This window comes from Spea bombifrons, chromosome 2, assembly GCF_027358695.1.
Source record: "Spea bombifrons isolate aSpeBom1 chromosome 2, aSpeBom1.2.pri, whole genome shotgun sequence".
Classification (NCBI taxonomy): domain Eukaryota; kingdom Metazoa; phylum Chordata; class Amphibia; order Anura; family Pelobatidae; genus Spea; species Spea bombifrons.
The window spans coordinates 2713210-2737628 of NC_071088.1; the positions used below are offsets into that span (position 1 = coordinate 2713210).

General features: G+C 45.9%; 1 protein-coding gene and 1 long non-coding RNA gene across 2 annotated transcripts; both read left to right on the plus strand.

The window, feature by feature from the left end:
- The first annotated feature begins 514 nt into the window (after positions 1–514).
- Positions 515–19293, plus strand: KPNA1 (karyopherin subunit alpha 1). The gene is made up of 14 exons (XM_053455435.1): positions 515–674; positions 11957–12090; positions 12417–12524; positions 13370–13469; positions 15014–15108; positions 15510–15641; positions 15957–16045; positions 16668–16767; positions 17080–17243; positions 17421–17499; positions 17811–17936; positions 18202–18329; positions 18714–18892; positions 19013–19293. Exons 2-14 carry the CDS (start codon positions 11962–11964, stop codon positions 19198–19200), a joined length of 1617 nt encoding a protein of 538 aa, XP_053311410.1. The 5' UTR covers positions 515–674; positions 11957–11961; the 3' UTR covers positions 19201–19293.
- Positions 19294–23802: 4509 nt separating this feature from the next.
- LOC128472744 (uncharacterized) lies at positions 23803–24129 on the plus strand. The gene is made up of 2 exons (XR_008346208.1): positions 23803–23851; positions 23895–24129. It is a non-coding gene; the product is annotated as an uncharacterized LOC128472744 (long non-coding RNA).
- Positions 24130–24419: the final 290 nt, after the last annotated feature.

The window sequence follows — 24419 nt, forward strand, 5'->3', positions numbered from 1 at the left end:
CCCTCGGTCACGGGGTGACTGGGTGTTATGGGGGCCGTTTCACAGATCTTTTCCTTTACGGCAGGGGGGCAAATTAAGCCAAATGTATCTCCCGCTAAACTCTCCGGTGGCCATATGAGTGTTTGCAGGTGGCCTTGAAGTAAATCCACCGCTGTTCATGCAGCTCATATACAGAAACACATCACGGAATGTAATGTTTTTATTTCCAGATCGTTTTGGGGTGACATCCGCTGAACGCAGAGACACTGCTCTCTACCCGTAATTGTTTCATGTATTGATCTATTTGAGTCCGTTATACAAATAAGACACGTTAGGTTTAATAAAGGGGTCACTCATAGGCCTAACGAGCCCAAGTCCCAGCAAGAAGGGAGTACCATCATGGCGGCTGGCATCTTCTTTCCCCGCCTGGGAGCAGAAAGATGGCGGCGGGTACGGAAGCCGAAGTGGGCAGCGCGCGCGCGTCATGCTGCGAGGGACTAGCCCTTACCAGAAGGCTCCATCGCACTCTGCGCATGTGCACTGCCTTCACACGCAGGACGGAATACCGGCGGCTGCGGCAGAACGGGCCCGAGACCGGCTAGAACGGCGGAGAGTGGGCACAGTGCGGGAAAAAGCACGGGGCACAAGCGGACATTGACACTTTTGGATAGTACACAGGCCGGGGAGCGAGCCAGGTAAGCGGCAGCCGCCACTGCGTCAGACCGGGGACCGGCAGCGGCCTGGGTGGCATGGCAGGAAGGGAGGGGTTAACTGCGGGGTGGCAAGGGTTAATCCGACATACTCTTTCAGAGCCTATATGTGTGTATACCGCCCGGGCTGTAATACTGCGTGACCTTTACTGTACAGCGCCGAATAGTCTGGGGGCTACTGCGGGCAATACTGGGCAGCATAAATGTGTCTGGGGCAAGAGGGTATCTCACCGGAGTCATCATCATCATTAGACATTGCATTGAACCTTATGGGCATCTTCTCTATATACACCTGCTCTGTAATAATGTATATTGTCAGTCATCTGTCACTGCACAGCACCGGGTATACAGCGGGCGCAGGGTTATCATACATAGGGTTTAATATCTATATGTACCGTTAGTATATTATTATTATTATTATTATTAATAATGGTCATTTTAGTAGAAGGAGGGGGTAAGTACTTGGATGTCACATTATGTTTGGTGTTTGCTTCATGTGTGCACAGCGCTGTATAGCACCGTGTATGCTGTGGGTACAGAATTATGTCCATATGTAATATGTCTTAATATTTTTATTGTTGATAATGACAGAATTATTAATTGAAGGTAAATCTTTGGTATTTGGTGTTATGTACGGTATATTGCGAGCTCTGTGTCAGTGTATACAGCACTGCGTAGCACCATGTATATTGGTTTTAGTAGCTATATGGGGGGTATGTGTGATTATTATTATGAATAAAGGTAAATGAAGGTAAATATCTGGTACAGAATTATTAGACTATATTTAGATTGTAAGCTCCTGTGCGCAGGGCCCCTCCTCACCTGTTGTTTCTGTAATTCGTATTGTTGTCCTGTCTACACATTGTACAGCGCTACGGAGTATGATGGCGATATATAAATAATAATACATATTGTACAGCGCTGCGGAGTATGACGGCGATATATAAATAATAATACATATTGTACAGCGCTGCGGAGTATGACGGCGATATATAAATAATAATAACACATTGTACAGCGCTGCGGAGTATGACGGCGATATATAAATAATAATAATAACACACATTGTACAGCACTGCGGACTATGACGGCGATATATAAATAATAATAACACACATTGTACAGCGCTGCGGAGTATGACGGTGATATATAAATAATAATAACACATTGTACAGCGCTGCGGAGTATGACGGCGATATATAAATAATAATAACACACATTGTACAGCGCTGCAGAGTATGACGGCGATATATAAATAATAATAACACACATTGTACAGCGCTGCGGAGTATGACGGCGATATATAAATAATAATAACACATTGTACAGCGCTGCGGAGTATGATGGCGATATATAAATAATAATAACACACATTGTACAGCGCTGCGGAGTATGACGGCGATATATAAATAATAATAACACACATTGTACAGCGCTGCGGAGTATGACGGCGATATATAAATAATAATAACACACATTGTACAGCGCTGCGGAGTATGACGGCGATATATAAATAATAATAATTATAACACATTTTACAGCGCTACGGAATATGCTGGCGCTAAATAAAACAATAATAATACACATTGTACAGCGCTGCGGTCTTACGGAACATGACAGCGTTATATAAAACAATAATGCTAATACATTGTACAGCGCTACGGAATATGATAGTGCTATATATAACAATAGTAGACATAGGATTTAATATCTGTATGAGATAATATTTCTACTGTTAATAACGATAGATTTATTAGAGGAAGGTAAATATTTGGGCAGCACCGTTATATACACCTGCTCTGTATTATGTATAGTGTGAGCTGTCACTATACACAGCACTGTAGAGCACCTTGTATACTTTAGGAATAGGCGCATGTACATAGTGGGGATTATGTTTATTCTATAATTATTATTATTAGTGCTGCAGTTATTAGTAGCGGGAGGTAAATATGTGGACATGACCTTTCCAGACACCTGCTCTGTTATTTATGTATAGTGTGAGCTGTATGTCACTGTACAGCACAGCGTATAGTATGGGTATATGATTATTATACACAGCTTTTTAGAGTTATATGCAGGATATGAGTGTTATTTTTATAATAAAGCTAGAATTGTTAGAAGTGAAGGGAATGTAAGTATTTGGGCATTAACGTACATTTTACACCTGCCCTGCGTCTAATCTATACTGCGTTACTATACAGCACAGCGTATTAAACCGTTACAGGAACATATATAATACAAAGGGTTTAATATTAAACTGTTATAGGAACATATATAATACAAAGGGTTCAATATTAAACTGTTACAGGAACATATATAATACAAAGGGTTTAATATTAAACTGTTACAGGAACATATATAATACGAAGGGTTTAATATTAAACTGTTATAGGATCAGATATAATACAAAGGGTTTAATATTAAACTGTTACAGGAACATATATAATACAAAGGGTTTAATATTAATCTGTTACAGGAACATATATAATACAAAGGGTTTAATATTAAACTGTTACAGGAACATATATAATACAAAGGGTTTAATATTAAACTGTTACAGGAACATATATAATACGAAGGGTTTAATATTAAACTATTATAGGAACATATATAATACAAAGGGTTTAATATTAAACTGTTATAGGAACATATATAATACAAAGGGTTTAATATTAAACTGTTACAGGAACATATATAATACAAAGGGTTTAATATTAAACTGTTACAGGAACATATATAATACAAAGGGTTTAATATTAATCTGTTATAGGAACATATATAATACAAAGGGTTTAATATTAAACTGTTACAGGAACATATATAATACAAAGGGTTTAATATTAAACTGTTACAGGAACATATATAATACAAAGGGTTTAATATTAATCTGTTATAGGAACATATATAATACAAAGGGTTTAATATTAAACCGTTACAGGAACATATATAATACAAAGGGTTTAATATTAATCTGTTACAGGAACATATATATAATACAAAGGGTTTAATATTAAACTGTTACAGGAACATATATAATACAAAGGGTTTAATATTAATCTGTTATAGGAACATATATAATACGAAGGGTTTCATATTAAACTGTTATAGGAACATATATAATACAAAGGGTTTAATATTAAACCGTTACAGGAACATATATAATACAAAGGGTTTAATATTAAACTGTTATAGGAACATATATAATACGAAGGGTTTAATATTAAACTGTTATAGGAACATATATAATACAAAGGGTTTAATATTAAACCGTTACAGGAACATATATAATACAAAGGGTTTAATATTAAACTGTTATAGGAACATATATATAATACAAAGGGTTTAATATTAAACTGTTACAGGAACATATATAATACAAAGGGTTTAATATTAAACTGTTACAGGAACATATATAATACAAAGGGTTTAATATTAATCTGTTACAGGAACATATATAATACAAAGGGTTTAATATTAAACTGTTACAGGAACATATATAATACAAAGGGTTTAATATTAAACTGTTACAGGAACATATATAATACAAAGGGTTTAATATTAAACTGTTACAGGAACATATATAATACAAAGGGTTTAATATTAATCTGTTACAGGAACATATATAATACAAAGGGTTTAATATTAAACTGTTACAGGAACATATATAATACAAAGGGTTTAATATTAAACTGTTACAGGAACATATATAATACAAAGGGTTTAATATTAATCTGTTACAGGAACATATATAATACAAAGGGTTTAATATTAAACTGTTACAGGAACATATATAATACAAAGGGTTTAATATTAAACTGTTACAGGAACATATATAATACAAAGGGTTTAATATTAAACTGTTACAGGAACATATATAATACAAAGGGTTTAATATTAATCCGTTACAGGAACATATATAATACAAAGGGTTTAATATTAATCTGTTATAGGAACATATATAATACAAAGGGTTTAATATTAATCCGTTACAGGAACGTATATAATACAAAGGGTTTAATATGTGGGGTTTGTGTTGGTTATAGTATGAGATCGTAATGTAAAGTATTTAAATCTCCCCTCTCTATATGCTTGGCCCGTATGAAAGCGCTTCAGCCCCCCGTATCCGCTTAGTATCCGGGTGCCTTCTGACAATTGCATTATTATTATTGTTATTATTATTGTTGTTGTTGTTGTTGTTATTTTGCACGCATGTATGGAGGGATTTCCACCCCAAATCCTTTCCCTTGCAGCCCTGACCCTCTCCCCCCATGCACGTTTGGTGCTGCCGGTGTAAGGCACAGCACTGTACATATACATAGGTTAGAATAGGCATGTGTGCCGTATGTGTATGGTTATTATAGCAGAGGGTATCAGGAGTAGTGTATACAGGGCAGGGCTGGTAGGATTCAGTCTAGGTGGCAGGTCTAGGCATGTGGTACACGTGCCATGTGCACAAAATCAGTCCTGTCCCGAACACACCTAAAGAAAGGAAATGCATAGCAAACCAATACAAGGAGCATAGAAAGGACCCAGACAAGCTGCCTGCAGACCTTGTCACTAAAGCTTTAAATCAGAGCTGTCAACCCAGAATATGATGTTTTGTGCGGACGTGTAGGATGTATATCACGGGGGGTCAGGGTGTACGGAGTAAGGATGCGTCACTATATAGGGAACATTATGCTCAAGCCCCGTGTAATACAGAGATGTCTAAAAGCGGTTCTGTTCTGCATTCCCGACGCTCTTTAAAGGGACGCTCTGACATCATCAAAGTGTGAAAGGGGCAGTTTACTGAGCCTAGCAGCCCCACCATAGAATAATGCACATTAACCCTCTGTGGGGACTTCAAAAATAAATAAAAGCACGTACTTGAGCTAGAAGCTGCAGCTGCCCTCCTCCTCCATGGGGCAACAATCCTAGCCGCTGATTGGCTGCTTAAGGCAGGAAAGCACTGAAATCAGTAGGGATTCTTTCTGCCCCTGCTGATGGGGGTCTAATAGCCCCCTGCCCGCAGCCTTCACCGAGCCTGCGCCGGGGGAGACTGGAATGAGTTTATCGCTTGTTGGGAGACCCTTCGGCTGAAGGCATCTCCTGCGTGGAAAATACCCGGGGATCGGGCGGAAGGGGCAAATGCCTTAACAGGGGAAGCAAGAACGTTTAAAGGGACCCGGCAGCTGTCATGTGCTGCCGGGAGTGCCCCCTAAGGTGTTAAACACGTTATGTTATATACAGTGCGGTATTATATATATATATATTATACCCGTGACCAGCGGAATAACTCGCTCCGGCCATTGGTTTGTTTTCTGTCTCGTGGATAAATATTTGCGGTCTCGGGGCTCTCAGACTGGGGGGAGGTTCAGCCAAACGGACTTTATTTTCTGTCTTCACGCTCAAAGCCTTCCACGCCCCCCCCCCCGTATTATTTTCAGCACTTTATGTCTGTTTATGCTTCAGCACTTTATGTCATTTTATTTTAATGCACAGCTATTCCCATAAACGCTAAGAATGTTAAAAGCAATGCAGCCGCCCCCCCCCTCGACAACACTGAGTGCGTATTAACCTGCTGAAGACAAGGAGCTGCCGGGGGCCGGCGGTGGGAATCCGCGCATAAGCGGCAAATCTGATACAATAGAGCTACTTTGTATTGATGCTAAATGTAACCGCTGGTCCTTGGCAATATTTATGTGAAAAAGGAAGATAACAGCAAAAACCCAAACGCCGTTCATTTCAAAACTCCGCTTTACGCTGTTATAGGGGCAGCGCGCCCCCCAGTCAGCGAGAGAGCGCCGCCGACAGCATCTGAGTGCCGCCGACAGCATCTGAGTGCCATCGCTTTGCAGCGTCCGAGAGGAATTTAAAGGGAGTCATGGGGGGGGGTTGATCGTTTCTTGAGCCGAGGGCAGCCTCGCAGCTTAAACGTTACCGGAGAGAGTGCTTCAGCTGATGCTGCAGCTGCCAAAAGGTCCCCAGAAGAACTGAAGAAAATAGTTACAGAAGGAGGCTGTTTAACCGGCGAGAGCGCAGGAGAGAAGCATGGAGGGACCGGTTTACCCCGACGCTCCCATTCAGGGAATCCGAGGCGCTCGCAGGCGTTGGTAAAAGAAGTTACCTGTCGCTCACATCCAAGCGGTTGGAAAACCCGAGTGGAGACGTTCGTCCTTTTAGGAAATAACCTCGGCGGTTGGTGTGTCGTGGTTGGCGATAACGGTGCTGCTCGTCCGCCGGGCATTACCGGGGTATGGCGGTAACATCCGCGTTGCGTTAAGGATTACCAGGTCATAATATGATGCGTTTTGTTCTGCCATTGACAGAGGGGGCAACTTTCAAGGCTCTTTGCCCGGGTTCTTGGAAGACCACAACATATAATTGGCAGCTGGTCACCTTGAAGATGCTCTTGGCTTTGGTTGAGGAGGCTGGGTTTGGTGGAAGTTGATGAAGATGATGTTGAGGGGGTTTCGTCCCCCCCCCCATGACCAAGAATACGAATCAAAACCGAACGCAAAGGCGAGCGACCCAAAAGTGAAGTCGCCCTCGGGAACCGAACGCGAAGGGCTTGGGTGAGAATTTAGCTACGGTTGACGCAGTCAATGCCACAAAAGTACGTAGGATGTTTTGAGCGCCTGCGTAACGCGTCGGGCTGAGCTGTCAGACATGCTGCCGCGTTTCAAGCCTCCACATCAGCCGCAGCCGACGATGAACCTCGACCTTCGACACCGAGACGGGGCAGACATAGAAGGTACAGCCGCTAGTGACCTGCCTGCCCTGATGGGTGTTAAAAAGTGACCCTCTTCCCCTCTCTCCTACCCCCCCGACCTCCAACGACTCGGCCCAACACCCCGCCACCTGTCCGGTGTGCTCGCCGTCTTCCCCATGTATTTATCATATCATTCCTGCTTTTAGCATATGCTTGTGTTATTTTAGGGTTAATTGTTACGATTTTTTGGCTAAACAATGTTTTCCCGTATAAATGAACGGTATTTGCTCCCTCGCTTTCAGCCTACGAAGGGTTTCATAGGTTTTGGATAGCGGGGATATCTCTGTGTGGTTTTAAAGCTGCTGTTCCTCCAGAACGTTAAACCACGAAACCTCCGCAGATCACAGAAAAAAACCCACCAAGCTTTAGAAAGCTTTATTTTATTATTTTCTCCAGTTTCTACAGCAGCAACCTATCAAAAGCCTGCTTTTGTGTCACCTGATAATTGGGGATTTATGAATGAGGCAAAATGTAAATGTTTAAAGGACTATTTGTGAGACAGGTTCGGGCGTTCAGCGGGACCAGGAATGAGGATTCCGCTTTTACATTTTAAGTGGAACGGCCCCTTTAATATTAGGGAAGCAGAAAGGGGAGCAAACTGCTGCCTGCGCGATATGAGAGGCATTGTTTGTGCGAGTAACGCAAGCGGCCCCGGCACTGGCATGAAACCAGCTCATATTATCTGCGCCATGCGGACCCGGGCAGAGTACCAGCGAGGCACCGAGCGAGCTTTCATTTACTGCCTGCCGCTTGCCTGAATGTACAGTAGAAAACCTCTTAACTTTTTTTTTTTGCTTGCCTGCTTTACAAGCAATTCTTTTCCATGAGCCTCGACAAACCAGTTCGCGTAGGCCGGGGTTTTGTTATCGTGAATCCGGGACCTGACCCTTTCATGCAGGGACGTGGTGAAGCGGGTGCTGTGAGGCTCCCAGTGGGGTCACTTAATGCACGGGGCCCACGGGGCCCAGCTGGGTGCCTCACGGCGCTCGCCTCACCGGAACCCGGCAGAAAAAGCATAGGGTGCCGGATTACTGATGGCATAGTAAATGGATAGTGCCGGAGTCAGTGTGTGTATGGATAGTGCCGGAGTCAGTGTGTGTATGGATAGTGCCGGAGTCAGTGTGTGTATGGATAGTGCCGGAGTCAGTGTGTGTATGGATAGTGCCGGAGTCAGTGTGTGTGTGTATAGTGCTAGAGTCAGTGTGTGTGTGTGTGTATAGTGCCAGAGTCAGTGTGTGTGTGTATAGTGCTAGAGTCAGTGTGTGTGTGTATAGTGCTAGAGTCAGTGTGTGTGTGTGTGTATAGTGCCAGAGTCAGTGTGTGTGTGTATAGTGCCAGAGTCAGTGTGTGTGTGTGTGTATAGTGCCGGAGTCAGTGTGTGTGTGTATAGTGCCGGAGTCAGTGTGTGTGTGTGTATAGTGCTAGAGTCAGTGTGTGTATAGTGCCGGAGTCAGTGTGTGTATGGATAGTGCCGCGTCAGTATGTCTGCTGTATTGTAGAGCCAGTTTCATTGTGTATGTGTGTACATGAGAGTAGGATGTTAGTGCGCGTGTGTTACTGTATGGTGTTAGCGTGTGTAAATGCGTGTTAGTGTATGGTGTTAGTGTATGGTGTTAGTGTATGGTGTTAGTGTATGGTGTTAGTGTATGGTGTTAGTGTATGGTGTTAGTGTATGGTGTTACTGTGGTGTTAGCGTGTGTAAATGCGTGTTAGTGTATGGTGTTAGTGTATGGTGTTAGTGTATGGTGTTACTGTATGGTGTTAGTGTATGGTGTTAGCGTGTGTAAATGCATGTTAGTGTATGGCATGCCTCGGCGACCCCAGCTGCCAGGAACAGAAACGTGATTGGGAAAGAAAAAAAAAGGTCTGGCTCCAAACCTCACAGGCAGAATCGCCGTCTTTTCTCTGTAATTTCTGGCTGTTTTGGAAGCGGCTTTGAACAGATTGTCTGTTTTTTCTCTGGTCCATCGTTGGGTTCCTTTGCAGAATGCGACTCGCGGGTCTCTTCCTGGCAGAGCCGATGGGACCAGCTGTCACACGGAGGACTTTAGCGGATTTACTCATCATGTGGTCGCCGGCGTTTTTTTAATTGTATCTGACGGTGAATCCCAGCCACGGTGCTCGGCGTTCCAAGGGGGCAGATTTTAGCCTCACGGTTTTTCCCGTAGCTCTTTTGGGCTCCCGGCGAGTAAACGTTAACCGGGTCCGCGTCTGGATCGAGTGCGCCGCCGGCTTTAACCCCTTCGCGACCTTTGCCGGTTCAGGACCGTCATGACATGAAGGTCGCTAAATGACCTTTGACGGTCCTGAACCGTCATAAAATAAAATAAGCTTAGAAAGTGATCAGCGATCACTTTCTTCGCTTAAACGGCGTTACTGTAATGCCTCGATGTCGAGGCATTCAGTAACGCCGAGATCGGCATCGGGGGCCATGTCTGGCCCCTCCCCGGAGCGTCAACAGCCGCCATACATTGTATGGCGGCGGACGCCCGTTTTAAAAGCGTTTAGGATGGGCTGTGACCGCTCCGGAGAGCGGTCACAGCCGCAGCTGCCGGTGATCTTCGCCATCAAGAAAGATGGCGGCGGCCCGGGAAAATAAACAATAAAGATGAGAGAGTTAGCTAGACGGTCTCCAGACCCTCTAGAGAACTCTGGCTCCACTTGCAGGTTGAATACAGGTACTGCATTCAACCATGCAAGTCAATGGAGCCCAGCTTTCTAATCACTATGTGATTAGTAAAATATTCAAAAAAAAAATAAAAAATGGAAAAAAAAAAAAAAAAAGTGCTAACATTTAAAAATAATTATGCAGTGATGTCACTAGATGAACCATCCAGTACATTGCAAAATGTGTAAAAAAAAAATATAAAAAAGTATTAAAAAAATTAAATAAAATAAAAAAATAAAGTTTATTATTTTGAGCAAGTGCTAAAATTTCTCAAAAATCTCAACAAAGAGTTAAAATAAAAGCACTTCAAATACCCAAGGGGTGTCTAATATATATAAAAAATGGCTGATGGGGTAAATTGGAGTGGCCTAGCTCACAGATAGGGCATAGGTACAGACTGACCAAAATGGAGAAAAAAAGCGCACTTCCCAAATGTGGCATTTTAAATCTCAAACAACCCGACAAACCCATGCATGTCGGGTATCACTGCACTCAGGAGATGTTCCTGAACACATATTGGGGGGTTGTTTGACAGTGGCATATACCAGAACCTGAATATCTATAACTAAAGTACAATTTGTGTGAAAAAAATTACTATTACAAAGTTTGACAAAGTGTAGTTCTATAATTGGTGCATGGAAAGGGTTAAAATAACAGCATTTGGAATACCCTGGGGTGTCTAGTTTTCAAAAATATATGGTTTGAATGGGTTAAATTGAGTTAACCGGCTTCAAAGATCTTCCAAAGAGGAGATGGAGGCAGACTGACCAGATTTGTTAAAAAAGGTTTGGAAATCATAAAACGCTACTTGTACTTATTGCCCTATAACTTACAAAAAACAGCAAAAAAACATAAAAACATTGGGTATTTCTAAACTCAGGACAAGTAGTAGAATCTATTTAGCTCGTTTTTTTACTTGCTTTTTTAGGTGAGTAAAAGATTTTTCAAATAAAAGTCATAAAATGTGTTTTTTTTCAATTTTTCACCATGTTTTTTTTATAGTAAATAAGATGATACGATCAAAATAATGGTATCCGAAGAAAGCCCATCTTGTCCTGAAAAAAACAATATATAACTTATGTGGGTACACTAAATGGGTGAGGAGAAAATTACAGCTGAACACAAGCACCACAAAAGTGTCAAAACAGCTGCGGTCCCACAGGGTACAAAACGAAAAATGAGCCCGGTCCTTAAGGGGTTAAACAAACCGCTTAACTGCGTTAGTAAATGTGACGTGGAATCTGTTCTTGGATAATGTGGGTCTTCATTAACCATTTATAAGGTGATGGAATCTCATAGGCGTACAGTGGTCCTTTATCACTCCCATCACTCCTGTGCTCCAATGGCCCTTTATCACTCCCATCACTCCTGTGTTCCAATGGCCCTTTATCACTCCCATCACTCCTGTGTTCCAATGGCCCTTTATCACTCCCATCACTCCTGGGTTCCAATGGCCCTTTATCACTCCCATCACTCCTGTGTCCCAGTGGCCCTTTATCACTCCCATCACTCCTGTGCTCCAATGGCCCTTTATCACTCCCATCACTCCTGTGTTCCATTAAGGGGTTAAAGACTTTTAACTGTCCCTTATTACAACATTCAATATTATTATTATTATTTATTCATTTATATAGCGCCTTCATATACCACAGAGCTATATAATCGGTAACCCGGACATAACACTCGCACTCTCTGGTCCATTTCATGTTATAAGAATGGGGGGGAAGTCACCCCAAATATTGGAAGATGTATATTACTATATCCGCGTACGGATAGCGTTGTTGTTGTTGTTGTTGTTGTTGTTGTGTTACAGATCTTTTAACGTTAACCTGTCGTTTGCTTTTGCAGAAATCATGACTAGCTCAGGAAAAGAAAACTCTCGGCTGAAGAGCTACAAGAACAAGTCCTTGAACCCCGACGAGATGCGCCGGAGGAGAGAGGAAGAGGGGCTGCAGCTGCGCAAGCAGAAACGGGAGGAGCAGGTGAGCGCTCGCTCAAAGTCTTGGAGCGTCACAAGAATATATATGTATAAAAATGCTTCCCCCTTTTGCCCCCCTCATTTCACACATCATGGAGGGGGTGACCCTATATTGCCGTCATGTATGAGACCTGGTTGGCCCCCTGAGTCTACTTTGCAGCCACATATGGTGTGGGTGGTTGGCACTGAAAGGGTTAATCTAAACATGCTGCGATCCTCTTTGATTTTGGGGTGTAATGGTGGCGTCGGCTCGGTTACCGTGAAGGAGAATCGCGGTCCCTTGATTCGTTGGAATAGATGTTAAGAAACGTTTTGTGTTTCTTCTGCCAGCTCTTCAAGCGTCGGAACGTGGCGACAGCGGAGGAAGCCGCCGAGGAGGAGGGCATGACCGACGGCAACTTCCACGAGACACAGATCAACAACATGGAGATGGCTTCGGTGAGCGCAGGGCTTCGGGGCTCGCTGCGTGCGCCGCGCCGGACACCAGGGACGCGCCGGGGGCACTTGGCTATCGGGGCCGATACATTTACTGTTATTTGAGAGCCAGGGGCCAGCAGAAGATCCAGCGCCTGCACTTTGTTTGTTTATTCCGGCCCCCAGAGGTGTCCACCATCTTCTGCAGGTTTTCTGGCTTTTTCACGTGAAGCCGGCCTTGCTTCATCTAGCGTGACGTGCGTGTGGCCAGCGTGGCATCGCGTGTTTTGATACACGGTACACGCAATTACATGCAGCCTGCTCACCAGGCTTCTGTTTACACCGAATGTTTGCCTTTGAATACATTTTAAGAAAATCGACGCTCTCCTCGAAGGCAGGATAATAAAATCCAGCAGTTTCTAGCAAAACGGGAACGTCATTTTATACACAAAACGTAGCGGCCCTCCGTGTAAAGCTGCGGCCCTCCGTGTAAAGCTGCGGCCCTCCGTGTAAAGCTGCGGCCCTCTGTGTAAAGCTGAGTGTGCTGTGATAGCCGCACCGAGTAACCCAGACACCTCGGTATTCACGTCGGACGGACTGTATTCGGGGTTCACCTGCCCCCCCGACCCCGCAGGATGGAAACACTGGGTGATTAGGTTCACATACATGCAGACGCTCTACGTTATACATGTATGTTATATGTGTGCACCGGCCCTCGTTAATGTTAATGGAGTTTAGGAGTCATTGAGAGACATCGGTCAGCATTTCTTGTTAAGTTGCTGTTTGCATCGTGTCATTATTTCTCTCTTTCTCTTCTCTTCCTCTCTCTCCTCTCTCTCTCTCTCTCTCCCTCCCTCTCTCTCTCGCAGAGCGGGGTGATCACGGCTGACATGATAGACATGATTTTCTCCAATAACCCAGAACAGCAGCTCGCAGCGACGCAGAAGTTCAGAAAGCTTCTCTCAAAAGGTAACCTGCGCGGAGACGGGCGAGTAATTAGATCTGTGACACCCGGCGTTGGTACCGGTTAATTCTATTTTGGGCAAACCATTGTGGCTTCAGCTCCCCGAGTATAGTATAAAGTGATAAAACAGAATCACGCTGATTTTAAATATGCTTTGTACAGGGCCGTCCAAGCTATTCTTGCAGCAGATGCTGGGTGGTGTCGGCCACTCATAATGTTACTTCACTTAGTGAATAAACCCCTTTGTTTTAACATGCTGCTTGGATGCATCCTATGTTTGGGTCACAATATAGCGAATGGGGGCTCCTTCTTTTAGTCCTGGTGCTCTTTTGTCCATTAACTCTCCGTCTGTGGCACAGCGGTCCCTTCCCCGCATGTGATGGATAAACGCCTCGTCAGCGATACTGTGGAGCGGTTACAAGCCGTAAAACATATGAACGATCCAATGCTTCAGAAACAGGGTGGAGAAAAGCGCCCCCCAGTGACATCCTTAAGTTTTTTGTTAAAACAGACATGAGAATAAAAGCTCCATCTGGTTAATAGAAAACCAGAACCTGCTGGCAGGTCGGCCCCCAGTGGCCCCCATCTAGCCATCCGTTTCTCCTGCTGTAAAGACTCAATCCTTAATCAGTCGTTGGTCTCGTCTTAGATTCAGGAGCCGTATGTCTATCCCATGCATGTTTAATCCCCTCACTGTATTACCCTCTACCACCTCTGCTGGGACACTGCTCCATTTATCTAGATTCAGGAGCAGTGTGCCAATCCCTTGCGTGTTTAAATCCCCTCGCTATGTTGTGTAGCTAGAGACTGTGTGTTCATTTTGAGAGACGAGCCGTGTGCCAGCGGTTGGCGTGTATCCCGTGTTTTCCTGCCGTGTGATATCCTTGTGCTCACCGAACGCCCAAAATCCGCTCGTTATCCGTCTGCCGTTATCCCCGCTGCCTGGAGTGTTTGGAAAGAGATGAGGGACGTTCGGAGTGAATAGAACGGGGCGTTCCGGGTCCTGACCCCTCGGTGTTATTACTGCGCCGGGGGGGTTGATTTAAATCATGTGATTTAAAAACAATCATTGATTCTCATCAGTTAACGAAACTATGATGTAATAAGCTGATACAGCAAATAAACTAAACAGACTAATAAATAGAATAGTATATATATATATATATATACATCTACGTCCCCTAGACCCAGGGACCTGTACCCTACAAATAAAAAGTTTCTCAAGCTAATTATTTGTTGCCTCAGTTGTGATAAATCTTACAACACAAGTTTTTTGTGGATGTGCAATTCAGAGCAAATTAAATTTGTTGGGGGAAAAAAAATCTGATTTAAATAAAAATAAATACATCATCATTTTAGATTTTTATGGGTTTATATATATATATATTTATAGATGTGTGTGTGTATATATATATCTCATCTATATAACATCTAATTATGTTTCTAAGTAATCCCGATATTGTTTGTTTCATTGGCTGGGGCTTTTAATTTCTTTCTCGTTTATTTGACCCCAAACCCCAAAGTCAACTGCCCTCTTATGTCTTTCCAGAACCTAATCCCCCCATCGATGAGGTCATCGGGACCCCTGGAGTAGTCGCCAGGTTTGTGGAGTTTTTGAAGAGGAAAGAAAACTGTACACTACAGGTAAAAAAAAAATAAGTACATTTGGGAGTAAATAAAAAAAATGGCCGATTTTACTATTTCTAATGCAAAGCGGGGGGGATGTTTAAAGGGACAGCGATGCCAGCCCTCCATTTAAATGGACGCGGGCAACGGTTCTGCACGGATCAGGCGTGTTTTACAGGAAATCGGAGCTTATGCTCTTTCTCTTTTGAAACTAGAAGAAGGGGAAGCCATGTCCTTGCTACCCGTTGTACAGCGCTACAGAATACGACGGTGCTTTATAAGACAATAATAATCACTGTAGGTTGGGGTATTTTCACGACGTGAAGGGTCCTGGCTCTTCTCTCCTGAACGTGACCGGCCCCCGTGGATTTACAGATACCGCACGGATAAATGTCTTTAATAAAATGTCTCTTTCCCAGTTCGAGGCCGCGTGGGTTTTAACAAACATCGCGTCGGGGAACTCGCTGCAGACGCGCATCGTGATCCAGGCCGGCGCCGTCCCCATCTTCATAGAACTGCTGAGCTCGGAGTTTGAGGACGTGCAGGAACAGGTAACCGGGGCCCGCCATATCCGCCCCGAACCCTGAAACCAGGGTAACGTAACCGGGAGCTTGTGAACGTGGCTCCTCGCACGCTCGCTCGCACGCCTGACATAACGAAGCACCAGTGAGTGAGCGACGGCTCGTTTAATACAAACCCAAGTGTTTCTGCCCCATCGGTTTTACTTACACAAGATGCCGGTCCGGGTAGTTTCACAATTCTGGTTGTTAGGAATAACCCTGCCGGCCGCACGCCGTCACAAACCGCTGTCATCCCCCCTGCGTGTCGCCGGTAACACGTTTCACGTGTGTCCTTCCTCCCCGCAGGCCGTCTGGGCTCTGGGTAACATCGCCGGAGACAGCACCGTGTGCCGGGACTATGTGCTGGACTGTAACATCGTGCCTTCCCTGTTACAGTGAGTACCGAGCGTCACGCTTCTTATTACTTAAAGATAGGCCTGGCGTATGGGAAGCTTATCGTGGAGTCGCGCATGCGCTGCGTGTGGAGAACCCGCTGCAGAGGGGCTCATTAATGCGAAAATCCACTCAATTGTCACTTTTTGTTTTTAAGCAGATACATTTTGTTTTTAAGCGGATATATTTTGTTTTGTTTGCGCCGGGGGTTACAATGTTATTCTGGACTTTATGACTATTAAACGCTTGACATTTAACCTTTTCAGTCCCAGTTTATTTTATAATTAATTGCCGCTCTCCGGGGCAGAAAGGGTTATTGCAGTGGTGTTACACAGGGGGTCCCAGGCTTTACGGATGCCCCTAACGATCCTTGGGGGAGAAGCGAGCCGTTTGGAACGGGCTGAACATCTTGTGAGCGAGCGCATGGCGTGTAACGCACCTCGGGCTCCGTAGCTTCTTCCGGGACGTTTAGATCGGGAACGGGGGTCCAGGGAGAGCCCCCCGCCGCAGCCTGCGCGGGAAGCAGGATTTTGTTTATTGGCGTTCACGTTCTCTTCTGTCAGACCTGCGTTTGTCTTCTCGCTTCCGTTTAACCCCCGGGTCTCTGTCTTTGTCGCTTTTCAGATTACTTTCCAAGCAGAATCGTCTCACCATGACCCGAAACGCGGTGTGGGCCTTGTCTAACCTGTGCCGTGGGAAGAACCCCCCGCCGGAGTTCTCCAAGGTGAGTTCTGTGACCGAGACAACACTTCCACCCGCCATCGGGTTACAACTCCCACAATGCCGAGCCAGCCTGGAGTCACTAGAGACGCAGGCCAGCCACACCGGGAAAGCTGCCGTCCATAACCGATGCGAGGAGAGAAATGACCCGGATCGCAAATGTTTTTCTATGTTCTGCTTGTTTCGAATATATCCGGCAGTTACGTTTAGTGTTTGCGGGATGCGTTGCCGTGCCGGCAGTCCCGGCTGCGCCGCTGCGTGTTTTCTCTTGTTATTAGCGTGATGTGCAGGTTTCATGCGTTTTTCCGCCCCGCAGGTCTCCCCGTGCCTGAATGTCCTGTCCTGGCTTCTCTTCGTGATGGACACGGACGTGCTGGCGGACGCCTGCTGGGCTCTCTCGTACCTGTCGGACGGACCCAACGATAAGATCCAGGCTGTGATCGATGCCGGCGTGTGCAGACGATTGGTGGAAATGTTAATGTAAGACCCCCGCGATGACGTGTACTCCTTTTTATATTGATTAGCAGCCCCCGCGTCATTAAACGCATACCGGGGGGGGTGAATATTATCACGTGTAGTAGATGTTTCCGTGATGTATTCCAGTCCTGTAACGCGTTATTCGTTATCGCTGGCTGATTGCTGTTTCTGGTTCCGCAGGCACAACGATTATAAGGTGGTCTCTCCGGCACTCAGGGCTGTCGGAAACATCGTCACCGGGGATGATATCCAGACACAGGTTAGCTGCGTCAATCTCTGTGTTCCATGTGTTACACACGTGTTCCTGTCCGAGGTACATATATGTTAACTGTTAATACGGCCCCTGATATAGTAGAGTGTAATACAGTGAGGGAATTAAACATGCGCGGGATAGACATACGGCTCCTGAATCTAAGACGAGACCGACGACTGATTAAGGTTGGAGTCTTTACAGCAGACTAGACGGGGGCCGGATGGGGCCGATCTGCTGTCACATTCTATGTTTTTGGAGTCTGTATAACGATCATTATGTTCGCGCCGTTGCCTGAGGATCTGCCTGTCCGTCCGCAGGTCATCCTGAACTGCTCAGCCCTGCAGAGCCTACTGCACCTTCTCAGCAGCCCCAAAGAGTCCATCAAGAAGGAGGCCTGCTGGACAATATCCAACATCACAGCGGGGAACAGGGTCCAGATCCAGGTAAGCGACCCGTGCCGGGGATATATGGGCTTTATATATATATGGGCGTTAAAGCATGGGCGAGCTTTCATAAAGAATCTGGCTAACCGGCCGTATTCATGGTTAAAAGTAAATTGTGGCTTTTGGTTGGCAGGGCTCCGCCGCAGGCTGAGGGCTGCGGTTGGGGGCAGCGATGGCTGTAGGGACGTTCTCTCGGTATAGGGGAGGCGATACGGCTCGCCCGTAGAATAATATATATTTTTTTCTTTCCCCCCTTTTAACGCAGACGGTAATAGACGCGAATATCTTCCCGGCTCTCATAAACATCCTGCAGACAGCGGAGTTCAGGACACGGAAGGAGGCCGCCTGGGCGATCACCAACGCCACGTCCGGGGGCTCTGCCGAACAGATCAAGTACGACATCCGGCGTGTTAACCCCTCCTGGCGCTGTCATGTGTGTCTGCGGCGGTGTAAATGGCCACGGATCAGGGCTGAATGGCTACTCAGGTTGCCTGGGGCCACAACTGATGTATTTAGGAAATGTATTACCGGGAAGAACGCATTTCTCGAGTATTTTCCTGGAGATTGGGGGGCTGCGTCCCCCGATGCAGCGTGGTATTACTCGCCCGCTACGCATGTCCTGTTAGACCGTTAACGCTCCTTTAAACGCTCCGGCTGTCATCCTCTTAGATGGGCCGGTGAGAAACGACCGTCGTGCAGGGAACGGGGCTGCTGTACGATGTTTGGTTGTGCCGTCTGTCCTGACGCGTCCGTCACCCTTTCTGTTCCGTCCCGCAGGTATCTCGTAGACTTGGGCTGCATTAAACCTCTCTGCGACCTCCTGACGGTCATGGACTCCAAGATCGTACAGGTGGCTCTCAATGGCTTGGAGAACATCTTGCGGTTGGGCGAGCAGGAGGCCAAGCGGAACGGTACCGGCATTAACCCTTACTGCGCCCTCATTGAAGAAGCCTACGGTAAGTGCAGGGCTGTCCACGGGGGCCGGTCCTTCGCCTCTGCCACCCGCCCTGCTCCGTACGACACGCGGCGTATCCCCGGTAGGTGACCTTTTGCGTTTTTTTGCGCTTGACTTTCAGGCCTTGACAAAATCGAGTTCCTGCAGAGTCACGAGAACCAGGAGATTTACCAGAAGGCGTTTGACCTGATTGAGCATTATTTCGGCACGGAGGACGAAGACAGCAGCATCGCCCCCCAGGTGGACGTCAGCCAGCAGCAGTACATCTTCGAGCAGCGAGAGGCGCCGATGGAAGGCTTCCAGCTCTGAGCGCCACCCCGGCCCAGCATGCGACGGAGCTTAGTCCTTTCATGTCCTCTCACCTGTTTGCTGTGTGCGCGGTACCCCCTCTCTCTCTCTCCCGCTCTCCTCCTTCATGCTTGTCTTCTCTTTATTTTCCCGTTCTCTCTGCACATTAGTTTATCTCTTCTTTATTTTATTTAACCCCCTCCTACGGGCGAGCAGGGCCGGCAGTGGAAGAAGTTGTCGGTTCCTGCGCCACCCGGAGGACTTCTTCGGCTTCTCCACCCGCTTCCCTTCTTCCTCCTTTGCTTTTATTTTTGGACATACGCCATTCTCGGCTATCTGCCGTCGCCCGAAGCGGGACCTCCCGTCCCGGTCGTCAGAAGAGGACGGCGCCGATGACGAGCCTCGTCCCGCACCACTACAGTTTGGCGTTACTGATGTGCTTTTTACATATCTCCATCTCCCAATGGACTCGAATATATACTTAAAAGGACGCCGAAACCCCCCCTTTGCACAAGCGAAGCATCTTCAGCGAACACAGAGACAAAGAACCGAACGGACTTACCGCACACGAGACGATACTGACGGGTGCCATCGCGGTCCCCGGGGGCCGCTACAATTCAAAGGAGACTCGCTTTGGGACGCATACTGGTCATTTCAAACGCACTGCTGTAAAAAAAAAAAAAAGACCCCCCCCATCTGCGAAGCCCCCACCAGCTTTGGCCTCCAGAACGATCGGAGCGGGAGAAGCGTGTACTCGCTCCTTGCTGTGAACGTGCGAGGCATCCGGCACTAATATTCAGCAAAAAAAATTGTGAAATCAAGAAAAAAAACATGAAAAAATATGTTAATAAGCTAACTTCTGCACCCAAAGCCTTCAGTGGGGGGAAAAAAACTTTTGGCAAAATTTTGACCATCTCCATTCATGAAAAGAAGGATTAACCACCAAGATGGTCTGCGGACTGCCTTTTTTTTAATTTCAAGATTTTATTTTTTTTTAATTGTTTTTTTTTTTTTTTTGTGTCTCTCTGCCCGTCGACCCCATAAGACTGTGGACCGCTGCTGTTCAATTGTTACCCCCACCCCCGGAGACACGTGACGGACATTGGATTACTGATGAGGACTTTTCTAGTGACTATTTAAATGTAAAAAAAAAGAAATAAAAACACCAAAAAAAAACAAGAAAAACACAACACTCCCCCCCCGTCCCTTCCCCCACCCCAAGGCTACCTCCCTAAAATGTGATCAGACTTCATCTTGCTTTGTGGGGACCCCGGCGGTCCCTCCGGCTCTGATACGGCCCCCACCGACAAAGTCTTCTCCATCCATCTGGTTTACAAACGAAGCCCAGCCTAGCTTAGATTATATAGAAATATATATATTTTTGGGTTTAAAAATGATCGCTTTAGTTCTTAATGTAGACATTCTGTGTGTCCTTATTCCCAGGTTTTGGGTGATAAAGAGCGGTGGCCCCAGCTGTGTCCGGCGTGGCCCTTCTACCGGATCATGTGCTGTTAGCCACGCTAACAAAAAAAACACTGATTTTACCCGTATGTATATTTTACGTCCATTTAGGTTTTCCCGCCAATGCCGTTTATTGATAACGGTCCTCTTTAAATCTGTAACGACCTTCGTCGGCAACGTAGAAGCCGACGTTCCCTGGCGAGACCCCCATCCTACGTACCCAGGGGCTCCTCTCCTCGTATAATGATAAGGAACTCGCCCCTATGAGAGACAAAATTATAACCCAACCATGTGGTTCCTTCATTCTGTTCCGGAACGTTGTGCTTCCGTCAGACATATAATCTCCCCTGTAGTTGGCGACGGTGATCCATAGCGGGCCGTAAGGGCCACGAATGCTAAACGCATAGCTCAAGCCCCGCGCAGGTTGTGGTCGGGTATACAGTGGCCCCCGGCACGGCTCCAGGAACGGCTACCCCATGAAGGGTTGGACCCGCCTGGCGTACCTCGTGTTATACGCAGTAGCCGTCCCAACCGACACAATTGCCCTTTTGGTTATTTAAATACCCGCCAGATACCCCAGCCCTGGGTTAAGCCAAGCAAGCGAACCAGATGATAAAAAATGTACATTAACCCCCCCCCTCCCCCGTCCCAGACCCCGATCCGCAGCTTTAAAACTCAACCTTTTCCCCTTTTTTTCCTTTTATTTTTGTGTTATAGCAATAAAGCACTATGTGCAGGCCATACATTAACCCCGCTGTGACCATAAAAGATTGTGAGGTTTTTTTTTTTCCAGATCGTGTTTAATTCAGAATTTCCCAAACCCTGCCAAGGAATTGTTATTTTTCATTTATTTTTTGTGGTGCCACAGACGTCGCCGGTGCCCCGGAGGCGTGACGTTAATCCTTCCGCGCCATTGGCTGTTATTTTTTTTATTTTTTTTTCCTGCTACACTTGAGAATCAGACGGTATCAGGAGCCAAAAAAACACGTAAAATACTAAAAAAAAAATAAAAAAAAATGCCAAGAGCATTAGGACGGGCCGCGGAAACCCTACAGATCCAGCTTCTCCTGAGCCCTGAACGCTGCACTACGGGGAGGACTAAGGAATACTCTTTTCTTTGACTGCACTTTTTAGCTCTTTCGGACTGCGCCCGCTCCCTGCCAGCGGGGACGTCGATGATTTAGGTTTGTTTTTACGTATGGGACAGATGTTCTTTTTTCGGACATAAAAACCTTCCAAAGTTACTGCTAAAACCTGTAATCTGTGGTACATACCTCTTGCACAAATGCATAAAGCAGATGCTAAAAACCCGGAAATTACTTTATTTTAGTGACTTTAACCCTCGGTCTGCCAGCCATACAGGTAACGAGCGTACAAACTGGGGGAGGGGGGGGCCAAGGTCCTGACTAATCCCATCAGGCTTATTGGAATCTTTTAAGGTAAAAAATAATAATATACAGAATGTGTTTATAAGGGTGTTTTTGTTTTAGTTGTTGACCCTTTGGTTGCTGGTTTTGGCCCCAGGAGCAATGGTAAATTGGGCCACCGACTGTAGAGCAACGGCAGACAACCTTAAACTGCCCTGCTGTCTTTCCCATAATCCTCTGCAGCCGGCTTGCTGAGGGTCATCGGAGTTTTACATCGGGGAGAGGGGCAGCCAGTATTTGGTACTTGGGTTTGGAGCCACGGACAGAGTCCTTTAACCCCGCGAGAGAGAAAGCATCTGCGGTGAATGCGAGACGACGTGTGGGGGGGGCGTAGAGGCTCTCGCTTCACGCAGTGTTTAAAGAGTTAATGTAACAGAATAATTGTCGTGTTAAAGAATGTTGTGGATCACGGAGTTCTTTAAGGAATCTTAAGGCAAGAAAACTAACTGCGTCTGAATCCCACCGGTTTTAACTCCATCGATGTTTTCCGCTTCGAGTAAAAAGCTGTCAAGTCTGGTAGATGAATGTATGTAGAGAATGCGTGTGTTAGTGTATGGAGTTGGTGTGTGTTACTGTGTGTTGTCACAGTGTGTATGGAGTTGGTGTGTGTTACTGTGTGTTGTCACAGTGTGTATGGAGTTGGTGTGTGTTTCTGTGTGCTGTCACAGTGTGTATGGAGTTGGTGTGTGTTACTGTGTGTTGTCACAGTGTGTATGGAGTTAGTGTGTGTTACTGTGTGTTGTCACAGTGTGTATGGAGTTAGTGTGTGTTGTCACAGTGTGTATGGAGTTGGTGTGTGTTGTCACAGTGTGTATGGAGTTAGTGTGTGTTGCTGTGTGTTGTCACAGTGTGTATGGAGTTAGTGTGTGCTGTCACAGTGTGTATGGAGTTAGTGTGTGTTGCTGTGTGTTGTCACAGTGTGTGTGGAGTTAGTGTGTGTTGTCATAGTGTGTATGGAGTTAGTGTGTGTTACTGTGTGTTGTCATAGAGTGTATGGTGTTAGCATGAGTGTTACTATTTGGTGTCAGTATATGTGTGTACTGTTAGTGTGTTGTTGAATTGAGTGAGTGTTACTGTACGGTGTCAGAATACACGTAACACACACTCCAGCCAACACCATACACTAACATACATACAATTCACACACTGACACACGCTATCACCAAATTCCAACAAACTCACTTGTGCTAATGCCATACATGAACACATGCACACGCTGACACCACACACGCTAACCCTTCCTGCACATACTATCTCCCGCTTACTCCAACGCATCCACGGGGCCCTCACCGCAGCGCCATCGCTCCTAAAACCACGCGATACGAACCGGCTCGGAGGGGTAGCGACGGACGTAAAGTGCGGCTCCTCTATCCTCTCCGTACATTCAAAGAGAAACGACAGATTTCACCCCAAAAAAATATATATATACGTAATGTGTGTCGGTAAAAATACATACGCAGGGAGGGGAATTATGGGTAAACAACACTGCAGGTACTTTTGGTCATGAGAGAGTTAAGCAGTTGCCTTTCTCTACAGAGCGGAGGACATGTATGTGAAGAACACGGAATGCATGCGTGTCCCTGGAGAAACGGCCGCTTTAAGAAAGCTTTGATGACCTCTGGATTGCCCGTTGCTGGTGGCTTCGATCCGGAGCACTTAGTTTGATCTCCCTTGGAGTGTTAAATCTACACGCTCACACGCGTGGCGATGCTTCCACACTCTGACCCCTATTGCCTGCTCCTGCCTGATGGGAGTTGAGGTCCTACCCCGATCCCAAACACTGAGTTTGTTTTTTTTCTGAGTTGACAGCTTCGGTGCGTCGGGAAGCCGCCGGTGCCGGATCATTAATACCATCTGGAACAAATTACTAAATGAGCCTCCATCATGCGAACGTGACGTATTCCCGGGTTCTAGAGCGGCGCGTGGATCGTTCTTACATGGAGTCTTAAAAGTAATTTTTTCTAAAACACAGAATATTTCCATGTTTGGGACGAGGCTCAGCAAGGAGTCCAGAATCGGGTTTTCTGCCTAATTCCAGCGAATAAAAATCGGTTACATTGAAGTTTCTCTGATTATTCCGACGTCCGGCCGCGAGCACAGAGCGGGAGCGCGGGGACTTCCTACCCGCTTACATGTGGAATGGGATGTTTTACGGGGAGGGGATATTTAATGTACAAAACATACAAGAAGGGAAGCATAAAAATACAGATTTTGGGGCCCTGTTGACAAACATATTTACAGCAAAGGAGACGGCGCACGCCGCGTAGATACAGACAGCCGATAGTATTTAAAAGCATCGGAACGATAAATACCGGGGATCCCGTCGCACTCTATGTTATATATTGGTTAGAC

Excerpts from the sequence above, each read along its gene's own strand:
- KPNA1 (XM_053455435.1), top strand. The coding sequence starts at position 11,962 with ATGACTAGCTCAGGAAAAGAAAACTCTCGGCTGAAGAGCTACAAGAAC. Across the intron at positions 17,500-17,810 it reads GGGATGATATCCAGACACAG|GTCATCCTGAACTGCTCAGC; the intron begins GTTAGCTGCGTC and ends GTCCGTCCGCAG. Across the intron at positions 17,937-18,201 it reads GGAACAGGGTCCAGATCCAG|ACGGTAATAGACGCGAATAT; the intron begins GTAAGCGACCCG and ends CTTTTAACGCAG.